This window comes from Dermacentor silvarum, chromosome 9, assembly GCF_013339745.2.
Source record: "Dermacentor silvarum isolate Dsil-2018 chromosome 9, BIME_Dsil_1.4, whole genome shotgun sequence".
NCBI classification, from domain to species: domain Eukaryota; kingdom Metazoa; phylum Arthropoda; class Arachnida; order Ixodida; family Ixodidae; genus Dermacentor; species Dermacentor silvarum.
Window position 1 is genome coordinate 11,932,810 of NC_051162.1, and position 14,284 is coordinate 11,947,093.

The 14,284-nt window shown below is 45.4% G+C and overlaps 1 protein-coding gene across 4 annotated transcripts in view; it reads right to left on the reverse strand.

Annotated features, from left to right (window-relative positions):
- Positions 1-14,284, reverse strand: part of LOC119465135 (leucine-rich repeat and fibronectin type-III domain-containing protein 3) — a 197,818-nt gene that overhangs the window by 9,216 nt on the left and 174,318 nt on the right. For all 4 annotated transcript variants that reach the window (XM_049655947.1, XM_049655949.1, XM_037725935.2 and 1 more), the window contains exon 2: positions 5,424-5,572. In XM_049655947.1, coding sequence (XP_049511904.1) covers positions 5,424-5,572 — 149 coding nt within the window. The remainder of the gene's footprint in view (positions 1-5,423; positions 5,573-14,284) is intronic.

Sequence of the window (14,284 nt, forward strand, 5' to 3'; positions counted from 1 at the left end):
TAATCACAACAGCATGAACCATGAAGGAGAACAAATGACGAAGTTGGCATCACAGCGACGGTAGGAAAACGAATGCGTGACGACTGAATGGCGACAACGGCATGACGATGGCGACATGACGAGAGTCAGATCATGAACCACCATGGCATCACGACCACTAGCACATAGATAGTGGCCTGAGCTGATAGACAACTTGGGAAATGGGTCGGCGTAAGAGGATAGATAGATAGATAGATAGATAGATAGATAGATAGATAGATAGATAGATAGATAGATAGATAGATAGATAGATAGATAGATAGATAGATAGATAGATAGATAGATAGATAGATAGATAGATAGATGTCTCTCTCCTGGTCCTTCTTGCGAAACGCTATTTTTTTTAGCTATCCTTACTTGGTGTTTGTGCAAAATGTTACCAGATGGTGGGACATATCGGTGTAAGACGCGCACTTGCATGTGTGACGCTAACGTGCATGTGAAAACAATGACATGGGGATCGCACGACGACGACGGCATGACGACTTGAAACTTTTGTCAGCCTGTGTAGTTCGTTATTATTGAGGGAGACATTATATGTTGGCTCGATCTCTTCGGCGGCTGGCATCCCGGAGAGCATGTCTGAAGCGTTCGGGCAAGGCAATTGTGTTGCGTTGTCGCTGATGACCGATAGCGCTATAGCCGTAAGGTACGCATTGCAAAGACGCTTTTCAAAGAATTCCGATGTATTTAGCAGTGAAATGATAAGCGACCAAGGTCTTCGCCATTGTGACGAGTCCTAGACAAAAAGCCGCGATGCAAGGTCGTCAGACAATCTTATCGCGCTCACAGAGCTCGCCCGCTATTTGTTGGGCGGCTGTCAACAGTTATCAGTGCAGAACGCCAGAACTGGGGGAGGTTTCTGCACGCCTTCCACGTTGCTCACAACACGGATGCTGTGCACTATAGCGGGCGTCTTTTTTTCTTTTCTTGAGCGCTAACTGAATTTCAGAACATCACGTGTAGCATGTAGCACAGATCTACACAGTGAGCTCGATTACTGAAAGAGGCGGACACTACTTTCACAGTAAATCAAACTGCACCATTCAATAATTTCTAAAGTAAGTTACTGAACTTTTTAATTAGTGCGCATAATGCAAATCTGAATTGAAGCTAGTGATTTCACAGGGCACATCAACTTGAAACGAATTTTAAAACTGGCATCAGTTTTGAGATAAGTGCTGTAAAACTTGTGGTAAGAATGTACTGTTGTTCCACCAACTTTTTTAACAAATTGCCTTTTTATTGATTGAAGCTCAAAAATTACTAGAACAGCAATGTATTGTTTCTAACTTTGGGTAGGCTTATCTTGAAACTGGTGTCTTCCTTCGAATTCGTTCTAATGGATAGACTTTTGAATTCAGTGGCTACAATTAATAAATTGTAATATGTGCCGTAAAGTAAAATTTATGAAGTTAAATAGCAATACTTTGACAGTTAGTCATATCTTCATTTTGACTTGTCGTGCAAATAATGTCTGCCTCTTCCGTATTAACAAAACTGTCCGTGTACCGTGAATTCGGTACCCAGGGGGTCAGAATTAACCCGGAGGACACGACTACGGCGTGCCTTATAATACTCATATCGTGGTTATGGCACGTAAAAAACCAGACTTTAATTTTGCCAAAACTGTGCTACATGCCACATCTGATTTTAAAAATTCTAAAAAAATTATGGGGTCTTACGTGCTAAAACCACCATCTGATTATGAGGCAATGCTGTCAACGATAAAAAATATACCCCGTATATCAGTTAAATCGTGCTAAATGATTCCTCAGTGCAACAGCCGGCACGGAAATCATTTAGTGCACATTTATGTGCAACAGTATAATACGGCGTAAACAGATACATGAACTGCGGGAAATTCGAACCACAGTATTCTCAGTGGACGTGACCGGTGCGCGCAGATATGCCTCCGTGGATGCTACTGCGAATCAGCAAACAATTAAGATAAAGCTTGAGCGTTCCAAGTGACGTCTCGAAAACCCGACCAATGTGTTCGCGAGATAACGTTCACTACCATGTGCAGTTCTAGAGGTGAATGCTAGAAGTCCCTTCGTATCTCGATATCAATGCCTCCAATATTTATACAATTTATTTTAAGTAAACATGGGCGTACGCAGAAGTAGTTCAAACGAGATTGTTCTGGTTGGTACTTCTATGACAACTCCAGCAACGGTTCATAACGTAGCAGTGGGTCTTCGTTAAAAAAATAATTAAATTAGGGGGTTTTACGTGCCAAAACCACGATCTGATTATGAGGCACGCCGTAGTGGGGGACTCCGGAAATTTGGACCACCTGGGGTTCTTTAACGTGCACCTAAATCTAAGTACACGGGTGTTTTTGCATTTCGCCCCCATCGAAGTGCGATGCGAAATGCGATGGCCGTTGCTTTGCAGTTTTGGTATGTTCTCAATTTCTAGTTTAATTAAATATCAAGTCGTCATTATCCTGTTCAAGTCATTGAATAGTCTAATACCATCAAGTGTATTTTCTCCTGTTGATATTATTAAAACTAATCCTACTAGATTTGCGTCAGATTCTCGAAAACTCCAAATTTAAGAAAACTCGAAATTTAAACGAATGCCTTTTTAAGATTTTGAGCTTTATAGAGAGCCCAACTATAACTAATACCATATCAAGAATTTAAAAAGCACTACCATGTTCATGACCCCTCTCATTGCAATTCTTCGCCACCACTTATCAAAGTCTCACCCCACCTTAAACACGCGCTAGTTTCATTTCGTCGCGTATATTCCAGCAGTCACTCACTACAGATCCAGTTCCAGCTGACGGGCTGGTTCACAATTTCATTCGGGTTTTTAAGAAATTAAGCAGTCTTAAATGGCTAAGCAATTATTACCCATATCCATCTGTAGTGCATGCTGTTAAATTATGGAGCATGCGGTCTATTCTGAAGACGCCAGTTTCTTGTTTCAATTTTTTTCACCTCATCAGTACCGGTTTTAGTCCAGGCTCCACTTCAGAAACTCAGATTGCTCTCTTCGTTCCTGGCATTCACTCGCATCTCGACCAGAATATTCCGAAGAACATTCACATCTCCACCAAAGTATTTGGCGGCATATTCGTCGCCATAGATGGCACTTGTATGGCACTTGTTTGAAGCGAAGCGGGATGAAGGGCAAAGATTATAACGGCGCTAAAAAAAGTTGATTTTGCCGTACTTGTGGTTAAAGCACAAATGTGAAATAGCGTACAGACATAAACATCGCATGAGATTAATGCTCCGACGTGTGCGGCAAGAAACTGTTAGCGTTTCTTCGCCGGAGTAAAGATAGCTGTCGTCGTGGCATCGACGTCGTACAATATTGCCGTAGCCAACTCCCCGCTTCTGTCGTCACGCACAAGTTCATGTCACACACACCATTGGTTGCATCACATAAACACGTTAGTACATCGTGTAACGCTTTGAAGATCTTCAAACGATGCTAAACTACAAGCAACACGCAAAACGCTTCGTCAGATATCGATGCCCGCAGCGTGTGACAGTGCACGCTTTTTTTGTTATTCAGCATTTGCCATAACTTGTTACAATAGTCGTGCAGATTACGTCACCTAAATAACTCAGCTTTGCCTTCGGTATGCCACATCTGGAATAAGAAGTGCACCTATATTAATTTGTACGGCATGAAGATGAAAACGCACAGGCAGAAAAACTTGATTTCATATCCGGCGCATTTGTGAACTGGGCCCCCGCCTAGGTGTCGGCCAGGAGATCTTGCCTCCTAGCGGCTTCCTCGACTCGCTGGATTGCCAATAATTGCTCGTCCAGGGCTGAGCTGAGCAGCGAAGCCCACCAACGCGCGCGGAGGCTGTCGGTGGAGGCTGCGTTCTCATTGCTGTGTAATAATCCCTGGCATTCCGATAGTATGTGCTCTAAGGTAGCTCGTGCATCACAATCTTTGCATTTATCGGTTGTGTATATTGCTGGATATACACATATAACCTGTAGTAGTGGCGGACTCTTATATGACTTTCTTTGTAACTGTCGCCATTGGACAGACTGCGACCTATTGAGTTGTGGGGGCATGGTGGGTAAACGCACCTCTGTAGTTTATATGGTTTAGTAATATCATTGAATCTAGTCATTCTGTCCTCCCACTCCCACACATCGAGAGATCAACATCTGTCGCAGATCGGAAAGTGAGTCCTCGAGCTACGTTGTGTGCGGCCTCGTTCGGGTTGTCCTCTACCTTGGTGTCGTGGGTGTGGGCTGGAATCCATAGAATGTGGACGCATCTGACGTCATGGGTTGTTTTGCCTGTTCTGAGGATATGCGGTGCCTCGTGCGATATTCTGCTATTTGCAAAGTGGCACACTGCCGTTTGTGAATCGTTGATTATGTAATAGGCGTCAGTTTGTGCTATGACCAGTACTATAGCTGTCTCTTCCGCCGTTTAAATGCGTCTCCTGTTTATTGAAAGACTTGTGGTGCATTGGCTATTGTGGTCAACTACTGGTGCGACGAAACAACCTTTGGGCTTGTAGCGGACGGCGTCTACGAAGACAGCCTCTTCGTTCTTTCCGAAGCACTTTGCCATGGTTTTTTGCCCCATCATTTTGCCACTTGGCACTCCGTAGCCATACATTACGAATAAGTTAGGGTTTTATAGCAATGCGACCAATTTATGTGCTTTATGTCTTCACTACCTTGCCAGCGAATTTCCTGTCTAGGTACAGTGAAATCTGTTCTACGAAAGAAGCAGTTTCATATCATTGACTACCACCCTAAAGGTACAGTGGCGTAAATTAAGGGGCCTTGTGTACACGTAGAAGAGTGGGAATTGAACAGATGTTAAGCTAATGCAAGCAGTGAAATACTTTAATAAAACTTACAGAACTGGTAATTAAGACATGTACATTCAGAGCCACGCAGTAAGTATCATACACTCAACAAAATCATAGCAAGATCGTAAACATGATGGGCTAATGCGCGGCATAAACATTACAGTAACGAGAAGATTAATCCATGCTGAATGACTTGTATGGTCAATTGTCTGTTGCAGCCACTACAATAGGTTTGATGGTGAGCTACGGAATTTCCGAGAACATTAGGTAGTGTGTGTGCACGGAGCTACAGCGTACAGTCTCAATTGCACCAATCACGTGTACCCTAGCGACTATCCGCCGCTCAATAAGAAGTCACGGGTTTGTTTCCCGGCCGCCGTCGCCGCATTGCGATGAAGGCGGAATGCCAAATCAGCGCGTGTACCGTGCGTTAAATGCACGTTGAAATACTCCGGGTCGTCCACAGCCCCCCCCCCCCCCCCCTATATCCGAGCCCGATGATTTTAAAATGAATGGCGTTTGCGAGCATGCCCACCTTTGTGGGGCAGTCCGCCACGAACAATAGCACACTCACCGTCGAGTTTGACGAGCTGCAGCTGGCCCAGCATCGGCTTCCAGGGTTCCGGCGACAGCGTCTGGAAATGGTTGCGGCTCAGTGTGACGCTTTCCAGCACAGGCATGTTGTTGAACATGTCCGGTGGCAGAGACGTGAGCTCGTTGTCGCTGCACAAAATTAACGTGTTCGTTGGAGCAAAAGCAGGTGTGGTACAATTTCCTAGTTTCTCAGAAAACATTCTGTCAAACGTGCCACAAAATGCATACACACATTATTAGCGATAATTTACACAGATAGAGCGCAATAACCTCAAGAGAATGTTAGTCGCCCCAAGCACGAAGATCAGACAAATCCATGCACTACCCATCATTCTTACGTAAGCTGTACGATCGCATCACATCTAGTGATTTTTGCAGGAAGCGACGTGGCTTCAACACCTTGGAATCATGGGCGCCACATTTCTTTTTTGCAATGAAGTTCAGTCAGGAGGTTTGTCAGGAGCGATTCGGTAGCTTCTTTCGTCATAGCTTCATGTCGAACGGCTTGCTGACAACTCACCCACCATGCCATTTAAAACGACAGTGCAAACAAGTTATAGCGACGGCACATGGTCTTGAACCAATTTTTTATATTAATCCATGTCTTCGCAGCCATAAGCAAGAACAGCTCAAGGGTCTCCTCTAGCAATACAAGGACTGCTTCTGGTCGTCATCAACACCAGTTGTTAAGCATCGCACAATAACCTAAGAATGCGCTCGACCACTCTGCCCGAGCACTTACCGAGTTTTGACGCGAGGACGTGAAGCTATAAGATAAGTTCACGAAAAGCTACACGACGACATCATCCAGCCGTCGAATCGACCATGGGCGTCTCCTGTAGTCTTAGTGAAGAAAAAGAATGGAACTCTGCGTTTCTGTGTCAGTTAGCGTAGCCGGTAATCGACGCAGAAACAGAAAAGGCCGACAGAAAGCAGTTTTTCGATAAAAAGCTCTTGAAGAGGGGGCCAGTGTCCGAAACGAGTATTGCCGGACATGAATGGACGTGTCAGTCGTTAGCTGTGCCATTTGCTGTGATGTAATCAGTTGGCAACAAGGTAAAAGAAATGTTGCGCATTGGCATCACGGAAAAGTTCATGATGATGAACAAATTGAGACGAAGGACGTATATTCCCTCCCACAGAGAAATGACGCATTAGAGCGGCTCCGCAATGAAAAGTATTTTTCATCGATGGACCTCAAGACAGCCTAATGGCAAATCGAAGTCGTCGAGAGGGATAGAGAGAAGACCGCCTTTTTCACGCCAGACGGGCTCTATGAATTCAAGTTCATGTCATTTGGTCTCGGCTCGGCACCTGCAACTTTCCACTATGTAATGGACATGGTATTCACTGGCTTGAATTGGCAGACTTGTTTATTGTATCTTGATGACATCATGGTCTTTGCCTCAAGCTTCGACGATGATCTTAAGCGCCTTACCACAGTACTAGAGGCCATCAAGCCATCTGGGCTGACCCTGATGCCGGATAAATGCCGCTTCGCTTACCAAGAACTCTTCCTGGGCCACGTCATCAGCACGTCAGGTGTCCTTCCTGATGCGCATAAAACAGCAGCCATTGGAAACTTCCCGCAGCCCGTCGACAAGAAAGCAGTGCGTACGTTTCTTGGTCTGTGTGCCTACTATAGGCGCTTTTGTCAAGAACTTCTCTCGCATCGCCGCGCCTCTGACTCTATTCACGAAATCTGACGTCGAGTTTAAGTGGGAAACACTGCAAGTCGAGGCATTTGAAGAATTAAAACGACGCCTGCAGTCACCACCAGTACCGGCCCACTTCGACAAATACAACGAAATGAAATCCACATCAACGCAATCAGCGTAAGCCTCAGCGCTGTCCTAGTCCAAAGGAAACATGGACTTGAAAGGGTCATATCTTACGCTAGCCGGTCGCCGTCGAAAGCACTAGCCAATTATTCAATGACGGAAAAGGAATGCCTTGCCATAATTTGGGCTACCACGAAATTTCTCCCTTAGACCATCATGCTCTCTATTGGCTAGCCAATTTAAAGGACCCTTCAGAACGCCTAGCACGGTAAAGCCTCCGACAGCAAGAATTCCACATCACCGTCAAGTCCGGACGAAAACACTGATGCCGACTGCCTCTCCCGCGCTTCTATTGACTCGCCGCCGCAAGACGACCAGGACGACGACTCTTTCCTATAGGGACAATAAGTGCCGACGACCTCGCCGAACAGCAGCGAGCTGACCTGGAGCAAGAAGGCTTGTCGACTTTTTGGAATGGAAGGCCAACTTTGTCGCAAGGGTATGTAGGCGCGGATTGTCTTCGTTGCTGCTGCGAAACGGAGTCCATGTAAAGAAAAACTCGCCATTCTGCGCCAACTACCTTCTGGTTGTGCCTTCAGCACTGCGGCCAGAGGTTCTACACGCCCTTCATGATGACTCAATGGCAGGGCATGTCGGCTTTTGTCGTGCGTCGCGAGGATACAGGAGAAGTATTGCTGGTCACGCCTGAACGCCGACGTCACCCATTGGCAGAGAGGGATAGAGAGGGCTGGCAGTTTCGTACGTCAAGACGTGCAAGACTGCCAGCGAAGCAAGCCACCACCGAGAAGGCCAGCGGGATTGCTACAGCCACTCGAGCGTCCTTGCCCACCGTTTCCGCAGATCCGGATGGACTTTTCCGCGCCCTTTCTGGCGTCAACAACTGGATCGTCATGGCCAACGACGACCTTACAAGCTACGTGAAAACGAAAGCCCCGCCTAAAGGTAGTGCGGTGGAAGTAGCCAAATTCGTTGTCGAGAACATCCTGCTGCAACATTGCGCGCCATAACTCATAATTAACGACAGAGGAACAACTTTTACAGCGGACCTTACTCAAGTTATCACCCGCCTATACCACCCGCAGACAAATGGTCTCACGGAAACACCAAAACAAGACACTCGTCGACACGTTAGCGATTTACATCGACGTCGAACACAAGACGTGGGATGCTGTTCTTCCGTATGTAACCTTCGCTTACAACATGGATGTGCAAGAAACAACGCAGATCACGCCGCTCAAGCTGGTTTACGGCAGAAACCCGACGACGGCTCTCGACGCCATGCTACCGCACATCGCCGACGAAGAGAATCTCGACGACGCCGTCTATCTGCAGCGCGCCGAAGAAGCACGACAACTCGCCCGCATGCGCATCAAGAACCAGCACAGCACCGGCAGGCGGCACTAGAATCTTCGACGACACTACGTGGAATACCAGCCCGGCGACCGTGTCTGGGGTCGTGTGTTTACAATTGCTAGTAAGTACAGCGGAGGGACTTCCGCTTAACACGTTGGCATGGCAATCGTGGAGCTCCTAAGTGCCTAGGGACATAATCGCTTAGGGACTTTTGAGGCACTGGTTTGCGCGGCGTCTGCTAGTTACTGATCATGGATCTCTTATCTCCGGGACCGGGCGCAGCGACCTCGCCGAGCGCAGCTCCTACGTGCGTATAGGGAGCGAATCGTTTAGGGCGCGTTGAATGTCTGGCGGTGTCTGGCCCACGCCGGCCACGCTTTATTATTGAGCGTTTGTTCTAGTGGCGGAAATCGTTGCAGTAGTGGTGGTGTGGCCTAACGGCTTTTCAACTCGTTGAACTGTGGTGGTGTAAACAAGCGGATACTGCTCACGTTTGAGCCCCGGTGCCGCGGCGGAAGCCGCGGTACCGGGGCTTCCGCCGCTGGTCTCCGCTAAGCCACGCTTAGCGGAGACCAGTCCCTCAAAAGTCCATAAGCGATTATGTCCATAGGCACCTAGGAGCTCCACGATCGCCATGAAAACAAGTGTTAAGCGGAAGTCACGTGACCCGCAGTGCCGTGCCCCCGCTGTACCTACTAGCAATTGTCAAGTCGCGTCTGGGGCGTCGTGCCAGACGGCATTTCGCAATTACAGCGGCGCCGCGCACAAGGTGAAATCGTCAACGTGGTGCGTCTTAAACCTTTCTACGCCCGCTGACGAGCTTTGGGACTTTTGGGTCCTTTTGTTGCTTTATTGCTTGTGTTCTTTACTAAGGGTGTTTGTGTTTCTTTGCTAAGGGTGCTTGTGTTTCTCTGCAGCATCAGGACGATGCTTGTTAAGAGTGGGGCATTGACACGAGTATTTGTTAATCTTTCTCCCGTAACCACTTTTCACCGGCTACCAAATGTGAAACGTTATCACTCGGCGCAGGACGTGCCTGCATGTATAGGAAGTTTCACGAATGTATAAAAGCCGACGCGCTTAACCCGCAGATCAGATTTCGCCGCCATTTTTTGTGGTTTGAGTGCCACTTGCTTTTGTGGGCACAGGTCCGCCCAATAAAAAGTTAGTTTCGTGATTCACAGTTACCGATACTGTGTTCTTCACCGTCCCTACAACGTGACCATATTAGGAGAAGGAATACAAACTAAATTGTTTGCTCTGATCTATCTCGCACAATTTTCATATTTTATCGTACACTCAAGCGTGGCTAATCATTAATGATAATCTCCCGGTATTGTCAAAATTACACATACAATAGGATAGTAAAGTCAGAATGCAAAGGAGGTTGTGTGGCGGCATAGGTAAACCATCTCTTAGACGCGCGGCCATTCTATAATATTGAATTTTAGGGGACACCATAAAATGAAAAATAGTACAGTTAGAATTTGCTGCAATTGTACTTATGTGTCGATTTCTACTGGAAAAGATATCAGCCATCTTTGTTCCCGTTTCCTTTCGGTCGTTGCTATGTAACGTTATGCTGGCCGAAGCTGTTGAGTCATTCGTCACCTCCCTTTGTTTTCATGCCCGGTAACGTAAACATAAATAGGATATCGGATGAGCCAGGTAGTTAACTGCTTTCTGTCTCTTTCTTACTGCTTTAATCAATTCCTTCACGTGCATACACGTAATCACGGAGCCTTCCAGGCTCACGGTGAGAGCTACTATGTTACCTGATATATCCGTAACCTGTATGATATTGTTACGGAAGTCAACAAACTCACTACGTTGCAGGTGTGTGATTAGCTGAGATAAGCGATCACATGCCAAGTTCTTCTTGCTCTTTACGCACCCTATAGTACGAAACGTTAACAAAGAACCTCGATTCGTAGTGCTAACGGAAAGCGTAGGATAGCTTTTGCTTCCCGATTAAATTTCAAAAGCAAATATTTGAAAAGCAAGATCCGGACATGGGGGAGAGAGAGAGAGATAAAAAATCGCTTTATTCGAATACAGATAACTCTGCCAGTGCATAAGTAGGCACGTGCATGCTGCTCTGAATAGGGAAAGGGATCGGGGACAGAAATACCCTAGGAGGACGAGAGCGGGAAGGGAAAATAATAATCCAGAAAAATTATGATCATGATATTTACAGGTGAGACAAATGCGATTGTGTTAATGTAAAACTGAACGTGGAACCAATTGGCACTTTAAGAGCCGGCGAAAAATCCGAAAAGCGTTCAGAAATTGACTTTTCTTTGCGCTCTTGTACATTTTGATAGCAAACGTTTTGGTGGTTGGAAATATATATGACAGATGGGGGTTTTAAATTCACAACTGGTGTCTGAAAATATAAGTGCACAAATGTAAAACGAGGACGAGGAGGCACGGGCCAGAAGGTTCCATCCATCCATCCAACCTCGTATGCTACTGCCAAAACTATAGTCCTTGTCGGTGACATCAGAATCACTGTATGTGTCTATAGCTTAAAACATTGCCACCACTGTCAATGCTTTTGTGCCGAAGGAAATCTTCGGAGCTTGTCGACTCCATCAAATGGAAACCATGCTCTAAAGACTGGCTTGGCAACACGCGACTGGCCGCCGCCATTTTTAAAATCTCAGCCGGACGAACATAGACGAACGGAGTCCGGACGCTCCTCTATTCGCCAAAGAGGGAACTCGCCAGAACGTGAAAATGGATTGGGCGCCCCAGAAGCTTGCCAAGCTTTGTAGTCTGAGAAGAAGCAGTTACATGCAGCATGGGACTTTTGCATCCCCTTTTCTTATGATAAACAGTATGTAAAGCCATCTGGATGCTGTGTAAGTGAGCACAGTGCCACAGAATGAAAAATAGATAAGTGTGATAGATGGTTTGCTTGTGCAGCTTTGAACAATTTCTTGCTCAAAGTAGTTTTGTCACTATAAGCAGCGGAAAACGTGCACGCGAAAAGAGGCACAAACATTATAGAGCTGGTTTCTCTTTGTTGGAGTACTCCATCTGTGCACCTTCCAGATACGGTCGTAGCTTTCCTTAGAAAGTGAATCGAGCATTTTAAACGACTGTAAGTTGCAGCATAAACACCGATCGATGAAAGGAAACATTTGTTGATGGTTTGTGCTAGTCCTGTCATCTCCTCTTCTGGGCGACTTTCTGTCTCTGCGCTGTGACGTGTCATGATGCCGAACCAACAAACCCAAAAATCCAACATTCGCGCAGGGATTGTGAAACCGGAGGAGCATGAATAAACGAACACCTGGAATAGCTGCCCAGCTAAGAAATGATAACGAGAAAAAAGGTGTCTGATTTGTTCGCAAAATTTCTAAACGCGAAGCTGCCTCTCTAATTAAAAAAATGTATAGAAGTAACGCAAACACTGAATCAAGTGAGCAAAGTTAATCGCTAAAAACTGTTATTTGCTGCAAGTATGAATGACCCCAGCATTGTATGGGATAAAGTTCGGAATCATATCCTCCAGGATACGGCAGTGACAAAATGTAACGACAGCCTCAGACATGTTGAGCGACCGCGAAACTGCAACTCCTTTGAATAAAAATTTTGTCTCCAGTGCAGAAAGGGTCAAAGCTTAATGGCACATACCCCTGTGAACTAGCGAAGATGTTCGACGCACTTTATTGCGCAGCGCACACGATTCTCTGTCAAAACTGCTGTGCAATAAATATGTATTCCCAAACTTGTTAAACTGACGAACGCCGCAGTAAAGAGTTCGTGTGCACTCAAAACATCATGTGACTTGCGAAAAGAAATATTTTTTCTTGAGTATAGACGATTTTGTATTAGATTCATGGGCACCGCCATCTTGGGCTGTTAGACAAAGAATTTCTCAGTTTTATGAGGAGTGAAGTCACGTAACATGGTCATGAAACGCTGAACGCATTTATGCAACTGTTTGCATGCTTTCGCGTCGACTGTATTACCGTACGCTTCGTTGTTAAAGACAGCAACCAGTAGCATTACGAGCCCTAGATGGCGGCACATAAACGCTTCCGTAAAATAGTCTATAGTATGACTTGGAAGTGCTTAGCTTAGCCCAAATACGTGGCAAACACCTTGCAATAGCCAATCGATAGCCAATCAATAGCTAATCGATAATCGATCAATAATCAGTAAATTTCGGGAAATGCTGGCGATGACTTGGTACTGCTAGGTGCCTATCAGTTCCGCTGTTTCTTTAGCCTTGCGCCACTAGTGCAAGCTACGCTAATTTTGTAAGTGACCCTTTTTCTCAGGACATGATAGGCTTAAAGGATTCATGTTGGTATCATTGTATTCAGCTGTGTTCTCGTTATTGAACTAGAATTATTGTGATATAAAGTTTAGTTCTTACTTGCTTTTGTTTTCAGTGGACCTTCTCGATTTTCAAGCCAAAATGAACAATAAACGGCTTGTCAGACACAATTGGCTGCATCAATTTCCAAAATCCTAGTTCAGTAGACTCTCCCTTCAGTTGACATGGTAGTGGGAAAAAATGATGCTTCTAGATCTTGTGGTTCCAGAGAAATTGGGTCAAACGCCTCAAAAATTGAAGTGATACCGGCAGCGTTTAGGGATTCGGCTAAAAATGGAAGGCTAAGCAGCTTTTTGCTGTCGCCAGGCGATCAATCACCATTCCGCTAAATCTAGTAGAAGCCACCGGTATTGTTTCAGATTTTTTTTCAACACAGGAGAGGTACAGATCACGTATATGTGTAAAAGGGGGGCGTGGACGGACACCACATAGGTTTTGGAAAAGGCCATTTTCCAGGAAAACAAATCCCGCACGCGTAAATGGCACAGTCAGCATTGTTCAGGAAAGACTGAGAATTCCAAATATCGAAAAAACAAAAATTGATTTTTTGCGAAATTTTGATCTACCCTGTTGCCTTAAAGCTGTTCGAGAATGCCCAGAATATTATAATGCGGCAAATATTCAATAAGCATAATCCATCCGGCTTGCCCCATTCTTGGAGAGCTTGGTATGTGCCATCAGATGCTCCGGCTTTTCTGCTATGGAATTTTCATCAACAACTTAGCGCCATCCTGTTCTGCCTAATCAATAAATACATCATGGCAGAAACCTGAAGATATAAGGTCAGCTCATAGGTATCCCTAAAGAACATAGGCACCTTAATAAAATAGGGCCTGATATTAAGCTCCATCGAAATTTTTTTATTTGTTTTATTTGAGCAACTCCATTCATGGGACACTGGCGCATTCTTGGCCGATACTCCAGAATAAGTAAGTGTCACTATGACACAAGGGTATATAAGCCTGCTTTTATTTTTTATCAGCTGTACGCAAGGAGATATTAGTGCTTGTTTTGACGGCACCGGCTGTTCCTCTTCCCTTAATTCATAGATCAGGTCGAAAGAAAGCGGCAGACAACGAATAGCGAACGAACAATATTGACAACAGTTCTAAAGTTCACATACACACAACAAAAGCAATTGTTCCTGAGCAGTTGACAAGGTTTCGAGTGTTCATGCTGACGTGCACAAGGTGGACGTCCGTTGGTGGAAAACACAGTGCGCATACACAGACGAACCTCAGGAACACGATAATATGAGCGAATACACAAGACCCAATTTTATGAAAATGTAAAAGAAATGAATTACTTGAACCACTACAGCGTCGTGATGAAAGT